Source organism: Polyergus mexicanus, unplaced genomic scaffold (genome assembly GCF_030449975.1).
Source record: "Polyergus mexicanus isolate NDT 795.1 unplaced genomic scaffold, iyPolMexi1.0 SCAF_2, whole genome shotgun sequence".
Lineage (NCBI taxonomy): Eukaryota > Metazoa > Arthropoda > Insecta > Hymenoptera > Formicidae > Polyergus > Polyergus mexicanus.
Genome location: NW_027223322.1, coordinates 9,979,773 through 9,998,561, shown reverse-complemented (window position 1 = coordinate 9,998,561; position 18,789 = coordinate 9,979,773). Strand labels below are relative to the sequence as shown.

Below are 18,789 nucleotides of genomic sequence, written 5' to 3'. Positions count from 1 at the left end.
TGGAATTTCCCACGTGTTCGCCGGATTATCATGCTTTCTAGCCAATAAGTTACGGCGCTCGGAAAGTGTCTCTCTCTCTCTCTCTCTCTCTCTCTCTCTCTCTCTCTCTCTCTCTCTCTCTCTCTCTCTCTCTCCTTTTTTCCTAAGAAAACCTGCGAGACCTCGAGAGCCTGCCCGATGCCACACAGTCACCGCGGCATCATTCGTAACGTGACAGCGAGCGACGTGGCAGTGCTATTAAGGCTCGTGCATATTGCAGCAGCCTGCAGCCGCATATAGGTTCCGTCAATTAACATAATTAACAATATTATGAATCATCCTCTTAATGTCTAGACACCTTTCGCGCCCGGAGGTACACGTAAATTACGAATACTGAATTGCGCGTCTTTAGCTTAAGCACAAAATTCTCTTTTCTCTTTCTCTCTCTCTCTCCTTTTTTTCGAAAAATATCCTTTCCCTCCTTTACTCATTTTCTGCGGTGTGCGCGAGGCTTAATCCCGAGTGTCACCGGCTTCTATATTTTCTCGCGTTGGCCGTCGTAAATCTAGACGCCGATGAATAATCGCGACCCTACGATTAAGCGCGCGAGGATTAGCGCGATGAAATACAGTCGGTAGATACGGGTAAAATCATTAATGGATGAACGCGAGCCTCTGAATAGACCACACATGTCTCCTAGAGTCAAGGTAACAATGTTTATCTCGCGATTATGACTTTCTAGTGTTTAGACCGGACAAACTTATTATTAACATCGTCATAATTTCACGCTTTTTGCCGTACAATATTTTAAAGCATAGGATCGCTTTTATATTTTAAAGACTTTTTATTATGCGTGTATTATATTATTAGTAATACTAGACGCTTAATATCGATTTTTTACCTGTGTACATATAATGTATTATATTAAACATGTATCAATGTTAATTCTAATTGAACATGATTATGTATAATAGACATGTGTCTTGATTTATTTCTACAATATTGATATGAATTATTCTAAATAAAGAATATACGTGTGCAGTTTTTTATAATTTATTAATTGCATGGATATTTGAAATTTTCTTTTTATCGATAAAGAGAATTATACCAATGCACATATGTATATCGATTGGTAATTTCGAGATTCCGATGTAACTTACAACTATCCAGAAATACAAAACGCATTATAAATAAATTTCATCATTATATTTTAGTGGCAATAAATTTTTTACAGGCCTTAAACGCAACATTCATAGACACCAAGCTTTGTATCTTCAGTGTCTAATGGACAAAACGGTCCTGGCTTAACGGTAATGTCGCGCAGACGATAAAAATGTCATGCCGCCGCGAGCGTTGCGGTTTTACGAATTTTGACTCATTCGATGCATTTTACCGTAATCCCTCCCAATATCGTTAAGAATCATCGCGGATTTATTTTCTAGATAATAACCGTTCGATAAAAGCTACCGGGAAGAGTTGTTCTTGACATCGCGCGACATCCATCGCGATATACTCGATCGGCGGAGTCAGGGGTCTCAGATACACCGGCTAAGGATATTAATCAACTCGAGTCTCGCGATCGCGACACAAACCTCCCGCAGTCGTTACACGACGTTAAGTACTCCGCGTTGCGAATACTCGGCCGTGTACCGACTTCATCCGGAATCTAATCCCACGTCAGTCGCTTTGAAATTTATCGTGCCGTTGCGGAATCGCCGATATCGATCGTTCTACGGTGATCCATTGAAACGGGGCGCGCAAATTTATTACTTTTTATTACATTTCGCGTACGAACGATTGACAGCAGGCAAAGATGTACGTAGTGGTGGATATGGAATGTAAAAATATATTTTTTTTATAATTCCGCTTAGAAACTTTTCTGTTATCGCCGCATTTATAGTAGCAAAAAATTGTCAAAATTACAAAAAAAAAAAAACATTTTTTTTACGTTTATATTGTTTGAAAAATTAAATAAATAAATTTGGATTATGAAAAAGTTCAAATATCACAAAGTAATATGGCTTTTGACGTTTTCGCAAAAGAAAATAGTTGTAATTAATATTTTTCCTAATTTATGACAAAATCTTTTGATCGCGAATAACCCCTGAAATCAACTGCAAGAAACAAAAGAAAAACGAGTAATTTGCAGAAAGAGAAAGAGAGACAGATAATATTTTTCTACAATTTTTAGTAAATAACTTTCAAACGAGTAAGTAAATCTAAATCAAGATTTGCATAAATATTTATTACTTTTCTTAATATAAGCGAAAATTTTTATTTCGTTTTAGCAATGTTTTTTCTTCGTCAAATTTTTTAATAAATGCTACAATACGCGATTTTCCATAAGAATCGATAGTAACTTTAAACTTGAATAATTTCCAAACTGTTAAGAGAGTTGTGCTCAGGTTTTGCGCAGATGCTCAGAAAAAATAGTTGAACGGTCTATGAAATTTTCATGCTTTTGTCAATGTTTCGACGTATGACACTTAAACGAGTCCACCGTTGGTTTAATCCAGTTTCTTGTAACATGCAGATTAAAATAATCCGTCATATAAAGACGGTTTATTATTTATTATCATGAAATTTAAGAAAATTTATTCTTACTTTATTGAATAACCTGTTACAATGTAGGTAAGGAATGGCGAAATTTGCTTGAGTGACGTTTCTCATATTTCATCTATCATCCAAACAATCGGCAACGATGATCTAATCGCGGGGAAAATTATCGCATAGGACGAATACTCGCGATTTCGCGAGCTTGCGAAATGATTATCGCGAATCCTACGGATCGCGATAGCTCGTTTAGGATGCTGCTCGCTCTGTTTACACGCAAGAAGTGCTTCATAATAACAGTTAATTGGCCGGTCGCGCTGCGTTCGCGAATGCCCGCGACGGACAGTAAGTTCACAGACGTATCTGCCGGTCGAATGGCCCGTTCATCAGCAGCTAAAACTCGACGGTTACTCGAACGTCTCCCTCGTTTCTTTATCCCTTGGCTGCCGTAGACCGCGAATCACGCGCAAACATCTGCGCACATTCGCAACGTGCAGTTATTACCGATCGCGTTGCGCGCAGCTGCAACGTACATACGTGGAATCGTTAGATACTTTTCTTTCGCGGTACGTTCCTGTCTCTAGACGTATCTCGCACTCTCAGAAAGGATTTCTGATAACGAGACAAAAAATATTCTTCACATATTTAATCGTATCGCAATCTTATGCAGTATAAAAATAAAACAATTTTAAAATTAAATCAATAATTCCTTTTCTTCTCTCTCGAATTAAATAAGATTGTCTTACTATCTTGAGACAAGAGTAACATATACAAATCTAAGCTTATATATTCTTGCATTTAGAATAACTTGATGTTAGCGCCACAATAGTCGACGCGAAACCGATATGCGGTGGCGTTACTAGCCATTTTATTCTAGATTTAAGAATTTTCCATTTAAGATTAAAATATTCCTTTTTCAATAATAAATATGATTGTCGCTATATCGATTCTATTTTATGATAGATTGAAAAGTAATAGCATTAGATCCGGAAATCTTTTCTGTGGGTGCGGTGATAGGATCCTCATTCGTCGTATTCCCGCAACGGCTGGAATATTTTTGCGATTGACTTTTTCTAATCGGAAACATTATTGCTCGTTTTATCATCTCTCGCTGCTCTAGTAAGCATTGTTGATATCTGTTAGTTTCTGTTACCTTCTCTAGGAATAACGTGTTCCGAAAAATGTTGAACTGTTTTATTGAGGCTGTTTTGAAGAAGATATAGTAATTTAAGGCTTTTATCTTAGTTTACAGAATATCTTTGGAAGAATATCATTGGCTGTTAAAAGAGTTTTAGTCACTTTAGTTTTAAACATTTTGTATCATACGATAAAAAAAAAGAAATTTTTTTCTTAGATCAGTATTTCGCTCATGTATATCCCTTTTTACCATATATGATCTATAATATATTTTCTGCTTACATATATCAGTATAACGTCAAGTGGTAAAATTTGATAAAAAAATTTAATATAAATTAATAATCTACTAAAAATCAAAGATGATTATATTTAAAAAGAATTCTAAACCTGAATCTCGGGAATTTTTGAATTGTAAGAGTATATAATGTTGTTTTCATACTATCACTCTGTATAAAGCAACTCTTCTTCCATTACTTTACTGTTAATGTTTTCAGTTGTAAGAGTATTAGCCTTAAATACGTAGATTGTGATAAAAGTGACAACGATCGCAGTTACAGTTTCTTGCATTATTGTTCATCGAATGCTGGATACGGTATTTTATCGTATTCGATAATCGGATGATAATGCAGCTCGAATAATATTGCTCTGCGGAGCCATTTTCCAATATTTCATATAATTAGGTATTAAGTGTTTCGCAAGTTTCTGGTACACATACCATCGTTTATTTAATTAATGCCGTCGCTGATTATCGCTTATCATCGTTAGTCATCAAGCGCCCTGCTTTTTATCGCGAGTTGTCTCGCAAGTAAAATATTTCGGCGTTCGTTTCGTCGATGCGCGCGCGCTTATTTTCGATATACTTTTTTTTTTTATACGCTTTCAATCTCGTTTTTGCGATAGGTATGAGTCATTCGAATCGAGAAAAGACGACGTGCACGTACGAATTACGGAGAGGCTCCCTTTTCTTTTCTTTTTCCTTTCGCCGTTGCCGCCCAATAACGAATCGGTTAACGAAAAAGTTAATGAAGATACAAAATGATCAGTCGCTCGGAATTCTATTAAAGAGCCTTTATTTCTTATCTCCATAATGAACGGCGTGATCAAGGTTCCCTTCATTTAACCGTCAATTTATACGAGAAATTTTTGAAAAGTCATCCGCCGCGGATCTCTTCCTTCATCGTATCCAGATACAGTTTTATCCGCAAGTATGCAGATAGATAGATATACAAGACGAACGAACGGTCAACATACCGTTCGTTTAATGCGAACGAAATAATGTTGAGGTTTGATAAGGGGATATCGGCGTGTAAATGTCCACGATGACAGGTAAGCTCCGCAAAACGCGTCCATCCGCGTTTCGAAATAGCGAAGAGACGCGATGGAATTATCATCCTGCGATCCGGAAGCGCGATAATATTTACACGGCTACTTGAACACCCTGTATGCTTGCGATGCTTATCGTAAGTGTACGGATTTAACCGCTTATTAAAGGCGCTAGACGCAGGTCTAAGCGAAACGGAGATCGTCCTTACTTTCGACTTTTCACAAGATTCATGCGCGCTCATTCGCGTGCGATGTTTAAGGATAGCAAATTATTTTTTGATTAGTCTTTTATATGCGCATTCATCGGTGACATTTTGAATCTTAATGTTCGTCACGGGTAACTTAATCGTTTTATCTCGAAAAAAAATCTCTTTTTTAAATTGTTTACACCATCCAATTGTTTACGTCATCTGTTAGAATATCAAGTGTACATAATAACTCATTGCATAATTATTTTTTTCACTCGTGTAATTATGATTACGTACTACTGGCGGGGGAAAAAAAGATCTTGTTTCCTCAATGAATTTTTTAAGATTGCATGTTACATCAACTACGGTTTTCATGTACATTTCTCTTTTTCATTAACGAAGAAAACAGGGTAACTGAGAAAAATTGAAAGCTATGGTTTTGAAGTATTCAATTTGTGCGAAAAGTGCCGCGGAATCAACGGAACGAGATTATAATAAGTTCACAGCTTTTAATCATAACTCTTAGAGTTACATATTAAAATTTTACTGAATGGTTTATGCATGCTCGAGTTTCTTATCCTACAGTGACGTAATGCGAATGTAACGGATCAAAGTGTTTCACTTTCGAGCGACGCCTGGCTTGAGAAAGATTTTTTTTAAATAAAAAATATGAACTTATCCGTGGCGATCCTACAATTAAATTTTTATTAAAGAATATGCTTTTTTTTCGCCTGTAGATTGTCATATTACATAGTCAAATATGAAATTGTATTATTATCGGATATTCCGATTAGAAGCAATATAAGAATTATAGCAAATGTGTTATAAAAATAATTGCTCAATAAATCTAATCAAATTATATAATTAGAATTACATAAAAAATTCCCCATCATCTGATAATTCAAGATGATAATTTTATTAAAGATTACAAACGATTAAAATTATCAAAAAATAAATTCAAACGACAGCTTACTCAGAAAGAAAGCGTTGATCAAAACTTAACCAATTATACGAAAAAAAGGGGAAAAAAATTATTCTGATACGTTAATTTAATGACGAGAAAAATGAATATAAAGATATATGATATAGTTCTGTTCTTTAATACTTGCTACTACATTCGTGTTCCTAAAAACGCTTTGTAGAATTCTCTCGAATTTATTCTTTTCTTACTTTTTCTAATTCTTTATGGTTTGTGACGTGTATCGTTTTTAGGACATTCAACTTGCTTTTCCAACATGTACTTCCCATGATCGCTTTTTTTGTTAGGAAATAGATTACGGTCAACCAATTATGATCGCAGCTTGACGCTTGAAGAGAAAAGAAGTTTTCAAAAGCTTTTTAGTGGGTCAAATACTGCACTGATAATAATACTGCAGTTCATAATTCTCAGTTTACCTTCGCAACGGGTGGTGTTGCTGAGAGGGTTGACGAAAGAGAATACGAAAAGAAAAGATATGGTCAGAAAGAGAAAAGAAAAAAAGAGAAAAGACACAGAGGAAGATATCACACGCACGAAAATGCAATTTGATGATAAAATATAATTGCATCCTGTGAATTGTTGAAATATTATAAAAAGATCATAGAGAATTATAATACTTTAATATGGTTAAATTTTACTAAAAATTTCCGATTAGAATATTTCTCGATTTTAATCGTCCGCGCATTAAGTACCAGTCAATGATTAATATTTTGTATCAATATTAGAATAAATATAAAACTGCATTTATTAAATTGCCGAAGATTTTCAGGCTTGTTGATATTTAATTTTTATACATTACACTTAACATGTAAAAAAGAGTGAAATGAAATTGTCTGATTTTGTAATTTGTTTTTATATTGAGCCTATATTAGATACAAATATAATTTTCATAATTAGATAAGTCTATCTAATAATAAATGCATTTATATATAAATACGTGTCGCGCGCGCGTTCGATCTTATTATCTGACAGTAAGATTTTGAAACTGACCGGAGACAGAGCCTCCTGCATATGCAGAGGTGTGTTGTCGCCTTCGTCGGTACACGTCGACATTGTCCGGCGTCGTCTTCCAGTTCTCTTCTTTCGTCGTACCGTGATATTTGTTTAATACACCAGATTCCGTTTGTTTTTCCTTTGGGAGTCGCAGTCGCTTCTATTTCAGCGATAGATTTAAATTGGAAATCTTTCAGTCTGTTCTAGTTTTCGATTAGGCGTCTATGTCTACGCGAACCTATAGTTTTAGGCATCGGGTATCGTATCACAGGTTGCTGAGGCTTGTATGGCACGTGATTACTCGAAGAAGAAAAGCGGGCGGTAAGGACCTGCAAGAAGCAAAAGAGAGAAGGACGCTTAAAGCACGACATTTCATGAACAGAGATATCGTATATCAGTTTATTGATGATTCGAGCAAGTAAATTTCCGTCGCCCAACTATTTATCACGGATAATGAGCGCGCGCGCGCTCATTTAACGAGTTTAATGCATGTGAATGTAGTAACACGCGTAAAGAGGATGACAAGGTGATCGAGAGTGAAGGCGGAAGAGGCGACTTGTTCCTCCCGCACGCGTTAAGAACAAGGTGAACTCTCATCAGTGGGAACGAGATGAACCGGCTGTCGGTTACCACTTCGGGGCGAAGTGGGCAGGTAATCCTACGTTTTCCTGCATAGCAGGTAGATACCGGCCCGGAACCGGAGAATCCGTGTCAGACACTGCACGTGGCTCGCGGGAGGAAGAGAAGTTTCGTACGCGTGACACGCGTAATCTTGCGCGAAGACGGGAAACCGGAACTCGAGAGCAGGTTCGGCTTTTATCACCGGGTGAGGATTCGCGCGGATGTCGGTCAACCAGTCTGACACCGCGAATTCTACGTCTCCGCAATCCATGCGGTCTCACCCAGGTGGATATTAGTAAAACCAGTCTCTCGGTTCGCTCTTCTCTTCGGCTTGCTCATCTGCTTTTACTACGGTGGAGTACGCGCGCGCGAGCGTGGGGGAGGACGCGCGCGCGTAAAACTGGAATTCAGCTCGCGGGTACACTGTTCTGACGGATAGACAGGTATAATAATAGACGTAACGAGGAAGCCGGACCATCGAGAGTGAACACACAGAACGGTGCCGGTTCTCACTCTCTTTTTATCCGTCTCTCTCTCTCTCTCTCTCTCTCTTTCATGTTTCATTTCTCCGGCCGCGCCGTCAATAACGGAGTCGCGGTGATGCTCGCGAGGAAGTAACAAGACTGGTTGTTTGAAAGAAAGAGAGAGATAGAGGGGAGAGAACAGAGAGACGCCGAAGAGGGTGGCGGCGGGAAGTAGATAGGTAGGTACCTACCTACTACGCGGAAGAAGGAGATTGGGGCAACCGGGGAGAAGGAGTAGGTACGCACACGAGGCCGGTATACAACCGCGAACCGGAGACGAGAAGCCAGAGGAGCAGGTTCGGCCGGTCTAACCTGATTCTCAAAGGGAACCCTGCATCAGATTGGACCCACCTCCGTGGGTCCGTTTGTATTTCAAGTACCTGTACGCCCTCGCCTCGCGTCAGTGAACGATGCCTCCGGAGACGGTGGACTCCGTCGAGTTCGTACAAAGAGGAAGCGAGGCGTCTCCTCGATTGACGGATCGCGCGACGGCGATGTGCCTTTGTCGGCGTCGAACGTCTCCGGTCGTGCGTTGCACCTGCCGCTGATAGATCCAACAAACTGCCGTTTGTTGCGGCGGTGTGCATCGCGGTTGCAGTCTCAGACACAGCTGCGCAGACTGCCGTTAGTGCAACGAGAGTGAATTTCTAGAAATTTAGTGAGAGTTTCGATTGATTCCTTTCGAGAACGCCGATCCGTAAATGGAATTTAAAATTATGCGCGAAAGGATTCTGTGCGTATCCGAGCACGGATTTTTCTCGTCTCCGGACTTTTTTCGCGTCTGACAACTTTTTTATTATTTCTCCGTTTGATATTTTATCATCGATTTCGAGGGATAATCGTTCGCAATTAATTTTAAAAAGAGAAACATAAAAGTTATTATAGCACTGCTGAGTTTTGAGGAAAATTTTTTGGAATTTCAAAATTTTCAAGTAAGAGGATTAATATTGCAGTGTTTCTGAGTGATGAAAAAGTAGAATAGAAGAGATGAAAATTTACGCAAATATTTGAGAATGTTTTTGAAATGTTCGCCAATATTTCACATGTATTCATATAACAGAAAAGTAATATCTCTCACAAAAATAATAATTTCAATTCTAATTATATGTATTTATGGAGCATTGAGCATGCATGTAATCTGGCGGGAAGAATAATCATAAATATCGTTTATAAAATAATGCAAAAACATTGTCAAAACAAAACAGAGCTTCATTATCACTAAATAGTTTTTACTAGTAACGATCTCTGTTATAAACAATATTGTATCCTATTATTGCAATTCCGTCAAAACATACGTACATATGTACGTGCATATAAATACATCATCTTACATTTCTACGAAGTATCTCGCGTGAAAGAATTTAATTTATTATATCACACAATCTAAGAATTTTTACTATCTCTTTAGATAGCGTGTATCGCAATACTAGAAGCAAGAATGAAAGAAGCAATTTCATGTGTTAAAACGTCGATGCACATGATCGCAAAAAGAAATAGATACGAGATTTTTGTCAACAGAATATCATGCATTGAACGATCATGGTCCCGCGTCTTGGCATTCACTTGTTCACCGATAGGTTACCTGCGCATCACCTGTGCGTCATCGCGTAGGTAGCCCCCAACTATTGAAAACGCGCCGAGGAAGGAAGGAGTGCGTTATAATAATACCAAAGTGATTAGACAACTATATACAAAGATAAATACTCACTCGTTGGTATCGCATTAGAAGAAGAAGGGCGGGGGGGGGGGGGGGAAGAAGTGTTGTGCGATACAGCAGCCGGTGCATTCGCAAGAAGCCGCTGGTTCGATGGTTGCTTTACCGGTGTAGCGGATTATCGCGCGCGCATGTGCGCGGGAGGAGGGAGGTAAGAGAGGGAGATGGAGAGTAGATGATAGAGGTCGCGAGGGGAAGGATAAGGTAATAGAGGGAGAGGGGGAGGGATGGGGGACCAACTACAAACTACTGAGCGTCCCTCCTGTGTGCCGGATTACATCTCAACGGATGATAGTGTCATCACCTTCGCCGAAACGTACGATCTCTCGGCGAATATCTCGGCTGATGTTGGAGTTATTCTCCTACTCGAGGATACCCTTCTTCGAAGGCCCGCGTTTCTCTTCTCCGTTCGGTTTACGCTCTCTTCTCCACCGATGAAGAATGTATGGCACCGTGAGATCTCGGACGCTTCTATCTAACGCGTCGTCTTATTCACTTCATATCACATTCGCGATTTACACATTGTTGACGTAGACATTTCACGAGCCTCGAACATTGCTGTCGATCACTATGCGCGTTTTGTTTTACGTGTCCACTCGATTGTACTGCGCGTATCACTCGTTCTCGGCAAGATCTTATTAGACTTGTCCGAATCTTATTCCGAATCGTGCAATCGCGCACCGGCTTCAGTCACACACTTGTTCACACGCGGGACGACGGCGGCGACGGCCGATCATTACCGTCGCATACAATCACTAGAAAATTTTTCCGATCGATCATTTAACGGGATCATGGGGAAGTTTAACGCGTTGATTAAAGAAACGTTGTACTCTTTTTAAAACGTGCACTTTGTATCTGAGAAAAGGATCTACTGGAGTAAAATTTAAACCGCCGAAAGTTTCAGTCGCGCCGCTGCAAGCAACAAACGAAGCAGCCTCTCGAATCGTTCTCTCTTCTCTCGGGAGACGGCAACATGGCCGCCTACCTCCTCTGCCTCTCAGCATCCCGCTCTTGGCTCCAAGTCTCTCAGATTCCCCCCTCCGTTCCACTCGTGTTCCACACACGCTTGTGCACGGTGTTTCCCTCCTCCTGCCTCTCTTTCTCTCTCTCTTTCTCCCTCCTACTTGTTCCCCTTCGCGTTTTTTTTTTCTCTCCGGTCTCTCACACAGTTAGCTTCCTTCACTTTTAAGCGTCTCTCTTAGGCTTCTCTTAAGTTTCTCTTTTCGTCTCGTTCTTCCTTCTTTACCTGCGTACCCTATAACGCCTCCCTTTCGACTCTTCCTTCGGCGGCTCTTTTTATCTCTTTTTCTCTTTCAGTATGGTATAGCAATATAATCTAACATCATGGTCCACCATATCCCTCCCGGTATCCTCCTACTCTTAATCGAGAAGGAGAGAAAGATATTTCGATTTGTGATGTATCAGAGAGAGTGGTGAGGACCCTTGGGCTTCTCCGAGCCGTCATTCTTTTCTCTTTTTCTCTCTCTCTCTCTCTCTCTCTCTCTCTCTCTTTCTTTCTCTAGGTATTCTCCCGCTCGTTTGCTCTCAAGCAATACGATGAGATCGAAAGAGACAGACAGACGTATCGCGGGCGGTGGTAGGAGACGACAGGAGGAGGGTAGGGGAAGGCCGGTACGCAGGTAGCCAACGCGAAACAAGGACGGGCTCACGGATCTTGTCGACGAGCGGGACCAGAAGAGACCCATCGTCTCCACAGCGAGCCGTACGGATACAAACAGAGCATCAAGTAATCGACGAGGCAGCGGCCGGCATCGTGGCCATCCGACATTATCGTATCTCTACAGTCGTCTCTCCCCGACGCGCCACTTCTTCATCTTTCTCGCTCGGCCTAGCCGTCTCTCGAGAAAGATATTCGACGAAAGTGCTACGAGAGGAACGAAGACGATCGCGTTATACGCACGCCTGCATTATATCGCGTTCCTCCGTCCTCTTCACCGTCTTTCTGATTCTATCATTCTTTCTTTCTCTCTCCTATTCTCTTTCTCTTTTTGGTTCCACCTTCGAATCGCGTCCTACTCCGCCTTGCTACCTTGAGAAGGATACACGTGGTCGAAGGATATAAGCGGAACGAAGACGGCCCCGCAGACATACGTTATCGCCGGTGTCCTTTTCTTACTCTGGATTTCATCCTCTTGTGTATGTGTATGTGTGCGTGCGACTCCGTCCCGCTCGCTACCTTGAGAAGGGTATTCGCGGGGAAGACCGCGAGAGGAACGAGAAGGAGGACACGCACACATATAGATTATCATATCTGAGTCTTGTGTATTTCCCCGCCTTTACCTCCGCTTCTCCAATCCCTCTCGCTTCAATTTTATAACGCTCGCTCTTTATCTTGCCTCATATCCTTGAGAAGGATATCCACATACCAAATCGTATCCGAAATATATCTAATAGAGGGACATAAAGTCATCTCATTGAATACGCCGAAAGATGGCAGATACCTCATCGGATGGAAAGACATATCTAGATATATCGACCTATTATAAGTTTTCGCTTTGTCCTGCAATAATTTTTTTTATCTGCTTTATAAGGAGGCTTTCGTGTCTATTTGCCTCGGATAATCGAGGTATCTTCCCGAGTCATCGCGAGACAGACGCGCGCACGCAGACGTCGAGGCCCTCGCCTCATCTCTCTAGTCAAAGAAACGCGGTGAACGTAATGGAAAGGAAGAGAGAGAAAGAAAGAGCTTCTTATTTATGTAGAAGTGAGCTCTATCGTCTCGTCTTCCTCCTTTCTTTTCACCGTCATTGTGAAAAGGATATCCGCGAGAGAGATTCGCTCATGGTAGAACAAAAAGAAGGTGTATGTACACGCGTACACACGTATATATATCGTGTTCGTATGTATATATATATGTATATCCGATTGATTCCCTCTTACGTAGAGCAGGCGAGAAGAGAAGACGCTTACGCTGGACGTCGAAGAGAGCGAAGCTACTGCCGGTGCTGCTGGCGGAGCTGCGCCGCTACGAAGATGGACTCGGGATCGAAAGAGCGAGAGATTCGAGAGGGGAAGTCGGGGGATGGAAGCAAGGCGAAGAGGAGGGCGTGTGCGTGAGTTTACGACGAGAGAAAGAGAGAGTAGGAGAGGAGTGGATGAGCGAGCGATGAGGAGGACGGGCGTTGGCTACGCGCACGAAGGGAGATTAAAAGGAGAAAAAGAAGATGGAATTAAAAGAGGAAAAAAAAGGGGAGTCACGGGCAACAAGAGGCAAGGAGAGAAAGAGGAAGAGGGAAAAATGAGGGTAGGAAGAAAGAGAAAAAGAGAGAGATCCATGTGAAAAATGGGCACCCAGCGAAAGAGGACAGCCTCGGGCTACGTCGCGCGATGCGACCCTGCTCAGGGAGGGATTCGTTCTTCGTTTGTAAACTTCAAAACGCATCGCGTACGTCGATTCGGCCGAATCGACGTGAAATCCCGTTGCCTATCGTAAAGCGAACGTTTTCGTCGGACGGGAATCTCGAAAGTCCGGGATCGATTTAGATTCTCCATTCGAACGCGTCGAATCTTCTTTTCGGAGATAACTAAATACGCGACGTTCTCGCGAGTAAAGATAATTCGTATTCGCGCGTTTCTTTCCGTGGGAATCGCACGCCTATGCACCGCGTGGGTGGTTGTGCACGGTTTTTGCGTGGGCGAATCGAAAGGCAGATGAGAGGAGGAAGAAGGAAGAAACAATAGTTTCCGAGAGGAGTGGGAATTATCTTGTTTCGCACGCGCTCTTGAGATATTTCTTTTCCAGCCTTTTCCTAGATTTTTCAGCTCTATTTTTCATGTTGTATAGCGAAATGCGTGCGTGTATATCGCGCGTGGCTAACACGATAGAGCCGATTGATGGATCGTCTTCTGGCATCTTTCGATCGCATGGCTTGCCGTCGGCGAAGAATCGTCGACTCGATCGGTCCCGGACAAGCGCGCGTTACGCGCGGCTTTCTAATGTCCTCGTGAAAGCAGATCGAAGTCCGATTCTTGCCGAGAAAATTCTTCTCTATCCGTCGTATCTATCGACGCGCTCTCGCGTAGTCGTAATGTCGTCTTCCGCGCGCCCACCTTCCGACCGTATGTCTCTCACGTCGACGGAATAAACGCGTACATCGGATACTTATGCAGATCGCATAGTGCGCGAAGAAGTGTCTATAATTCAACCGCATTGATAAAGTTCACTTTTAAAGTGGCGGCATGCGAGTGTTTCGACTCTTGTTGCTCTTAACTCTTAGATTACTACGCTTTGACCTATTACATAAAAAGTTGCGTAAAATTTTTGTTCTCACAAGAAGGACACTTTTCTCAGAAAATCTTTTATTTAGTAATATACTATAGTATAGTATTCTATCAAGTTATTTAGAGTATTTTTGAGAAAATATTTTAAAACGGAGAGAGAGAGAGAGAGAGAGAAACAACGGTCATATACAATGTATGTATTGTATTTATGGTTCTACAAAAATTGTAATCGACGTAATAATATACAAGATTGTTTACAAAAAAATTAATTATTAAATGGCATATGTATTATTTTTTTTTCTCGATAAACAGATGAGATTCGTAGAGAATTTTTTAAAATGCATACGAGATTATTCTCTACAGGATTTTTTGTAATTTATATTCTACGAGGATAAAATTGCGGTTTGGAATTCGAGAAGAGATTAAATTTGCGCGCGGCTGGAACACATCATACGCTCGTTTCAGTAGAAGCATCTACGGACGATTTTATCATAGATCATGTCATCCGTAATTACACATATTTCTTTGAATACCCGCCGACGAGTTATTATCGGCGAAATACGCGTCCTCTCGTCGGCAAAATGCTCATTTGTCATGTTGTATTGTAGTGGAAGGGATGAAGGATATGAAAATCATGCTCGGTTCGTCTTATCGTAACCGCGCATTCCCACCCTCTCAACAAGTGAAACAAGAACCCCGGATTCTTGCTCAAACCTGCGGTTATTTCGTCGTTGTATTCCCCACACAACGGGCTTCCCGATTATCATTTCTCGTATGACGATGAAATGAAATAGCCTTTAGAGAAGTCAATGACTAGCTTACAAAGATAAACTCTCTTTTATATGAAGTTTAAATCAATTTTAAAATGTTTCTACTCTTTATTTTTTTTTTTTGCACAATAATTAAAATGACTTCTATTAATTATATTGTAATATATATATAAATGCAATATTGTCGAATGAATTAAAGCCGTAAATTGAACTCTAACTTTATGGCTTTTTATCTCATTACGAATCGCATCTCCGGCTAAAGGAGCTCCAGCCGAGTAGCCCCGATTCAAAGTAATCGAAGTCTCCAAACCAAGATTCGGCATAACATGACGTCTTGCGCGGGCGTTGAAGTCTCTTGGCGGCGCGCATAATGGTTCTCAACCGGTTCATCGGGGATTCATTCAGAGAAACGTCAATGTTGCATCTATTCACGCACGTACAGCTATACCTATACTTATACATATGTACACGTGCGCGCGTATAGATCGTCACTACCTGTTCACCGGTAAAGACCGGTCAGTTCTTATACCGGTTGCGTACGTCTCTTTAAAGCAAACACCGGCGTGTTTACGTCTGGATATAAAGATGTAGCGAGGCACACATACATACGCAAATGAAAGACACTAACGTTCCCGATTGATTCCTGGACACGATTTATTAGAATGATTTAACGTGTTTTTATGATATTTTGTCTTTTTATCCTCATTGCAGTATTTTAAAAATAAGAAAAGGCATCTGGGAGATCTTATACTACGTATTGTATATTGATTGTGCATTTTATGTAATTGGTTGAATATATCATTTTTAATTCGAAGAAGTTTCATCAAAGACAAGAATATGCGAAAATATGAAATATCTTAGCTACGGTTTACAGCCGAAGTAGAATTTTTATTCAACGTCAAAAAACGATAATTTGAAATACCAGTTTGGCCGATTGAAAAACTGCGTCCGGCTATCTAATGTTAATTAAAGATCGATGTGAAAAAATTGAATTTGATTTATCCTGTCGATAATTATATTCTAGCGACCGGCTCGCAAATCGACGCGAGCGCGTTTCCCTCGTATCGCAACGTAAAAGAATTCGAGAGATTGGCGGCAGGAAGCGCAGCAATGGCGCTCATGATAACGGTATCGAAAGTGTTACGCATACGAGCATGAGCCGGACTTACACATTCGCGGAGATTATTTGTGGTTAAATATGCGTCGCGCTTCATTCGTTGCACTGGCGAACGGACAATTTAGATCAATTTCACAAGAATCGTAGATCGATTATGCCACAATGAGACAAACTAGACGGACTGCTCCTTCGCGAATAGAATTTTTAAGTACTTAAGTTTTAATAGAGGTCAATTAAAACATTTTATAAATAATATATATATCCTGATAGATTCTTCATAGATTCTTAGCCACATGTTATCATCAAGTTTTATTTTATATATTATATATATATATATGTGTGTGTGTGTGTTTATTCTTTTATAAAAAATTTTTTTATTAAAAGTTTAAGATTATTGATTTATAACATTATCTTTATTTTATTTTATATATAATTTCCTTCTTACACAGAGTATATTAAATAAGAATTAATTCATAAAACATCGATAATCTTTGAATGAAATAATGTTTTATTTCTCCAATTGTAGGTGCATGATCTACGATCCGTATGAAAATGACTTTATACACGCTGCTAATTATTGAGCCGAGCATAGAAATGCGCGTGTTTAGAGCTTCTCTCTAATTTACCGTAGCGCCACTAATCAGTCGCCATGGAAAATTTATTCTCGCGAAATATCAGCGTTGCGCATGTCTTCGTACAGAGCCGCGCGCCACCAAAGTGGCATTTATCGCGCAGTACGTCGTTACGGGAGTCCTGTAACGATTACGTACGAACCGATCCTGCATCGATCGGCGCGCCAGGATAATAATTGCCTAGCGCGGACAATAAGTTGATCATTGGAACGATCAAGCGCCCCCTTCGTGCTCGTGGCTACTGTTCCAAGAATGCATCGTTAAAATCTTGAATATACTTATTAGCTATGAATTTAAATATAAATTTTGTCAGTTTTTAATAAAATTTTAGTATTTTATGATTTGAAAATTTATAAATTTGTTTCTTTTTACCGATATAAGAAAATGTTAAGAAAGATTTTTTTCTATGTCAAATTCTTTTAAGGATATGAATTTCGAAAATTTTTTTTGTTTATGATAAATATACATAAAAAAACAGTCATTGCAATCCATTCCTAAAAAGGGCATGTCAAAGTTCTATCGAAAGTTTCAAAGTTTATTGTTGTTCCTTTTCCGTAATGCTGATTGGTTCTTTCGCTGCGAGCAATTGTCATTATACATATAATTTCATTCCTTTCGAAAAATGAGAATTTACTTTGAATATTTATCATATTGGTACGCTTACAAATCGTTAATAGACAAAATTAATTCGAGCTTATTAATTTTTTCAAATTTCTCTAAAAATAAATTTAAGTTTACTTCTCCTAAAAACAATTTCAATTTTTTAAATTTTATTGAAAATAAATTTTATTCTATTTGTCCTAAAAATAATTCAATTTTTCTACTTTTCTTAAAAATAAGTTTAAATTTTATATTATTTGGAGATAAAAGGAATTTATCGTTATCAAAATTTGTCATAATTTTTATAACTTTGCTTTAAAGATTATACGCTTGACGATTTGCTTAGCCAATTTCATCCATGAAAATGACGTACTTTTTGCGCGAATCTATCTGAAACATTGTCACACGGCTTTTCAGAAGGCGTCCAATTACGTCGCGGAAGTGACCAGTTAGCGAAATCAATTGAATTACCGCATCGTTGTCGATGTCGTCGTCGGGGAAAAACCTCGCAAATTGCGGCGCGCGGTTACAATCGCTCTCATTTCGTCGCGATCATTAAACCGCGCGCTCTGTCGAGTCAATGAAACGCCCTCCTTATTCCCTCCGTCTCGCCCTCCGAAGAATGCGAGACGCACCGGACACATGTCTGAACGGGGTAACTGTTTTCCGTTCTTGCGAAAAGTTAACGGACCGCTCGAGAAGAGCATGCTGCAATTTCGCCGACTTATGGAAGCAACGCGCCGGACAACGATGTAAGAACGTTCATCGGATAGCCGCCGCGATTTTACAAGTACCGTTACGCGAGGGCGACTTAATTTCCTTCCCGATCGATTTATCGGCGAGACGGAGAAATTCCGTCGTCAAGTTTCTTTGGCCGCGGTACCGAAGCGACTCGAGTCATGAGACCATCATTTGTATAACTATTATATGAAACTGAACTAGAATCGAAGAGAGGAAATTGAAAATTAAACGTAAAAAATCCGTCAAGCGAGGAATATACTTTCTTTCAAAATCGAAATCAAGTGGAAATACACAATATAAAATATGTATTTATTGAAATTTTCAAGTGAATCTTATTTAATTGCAAAGCTTAAACAGATAGTATTTTCGCTATGATATTATATAAGAGAGTGATTAAATTAATAACTACTCTTAACCGCTATGCCAGTTAATTTATATTGCTTATATCTTAAGAAAGATATGCGATTAATGCTGACATCGTCGGTATGTGCGCGAAGGCATCGGCCGAAGAAAGTTCTTTTTCTGGTTCGGCGAGATCCTCCCGACAACCTGATTTCGCCGATCCACCTTCCACTTGTTGGCACAACGAGTTGTTTTCGCGCTGAGACTAATTGCGTCCATTAATCGTGACTCGATTCGGTAATTCAGATTTAGACTCGTTTTGTCAGTGTCTTGT

General features: G+C 40.0%; 1 protein-coding gene across 5 annotated transcripts in view; it reads right to left on the bottom strand.

Moving 5' to 3' along the window:
• Grh (grainy head) overlaps positions 1–10,985 on the bottom strand; it is a 103,169-nt gene extending 92,184 nt beyond the window's left edge. For 2 of the 5 annotated variants that reach the window (XM_070306934.1, XM_070306967.1), the window contains exons 1-2: positions 10,006–10,985; positions 7,150–7,481 (exon numbers count right to left, since the gene is read on the bottom strand). In XM_070306934.1, coding sequence (XP_070163035.1) covers positions 7,150–7,212 — 63 coding nt within the window. In that variant the 5' untranslated portion in view covers positions 7,213–7,481; positions 10,006–10,985. Of the gene's footprint in view, positions 1–7,149; positions 7,482–8,677; positions 9,158–10,005 lie in introns of those variants that run through there. The other 3 variants (XM_070306942.1, XM_070306959.1, XM_070306951.1) reach the window with 3 other exon arrangements.
• Between the last annotated feature and the right edge of the window lie 7,804 nt (positions 10,986–18,789).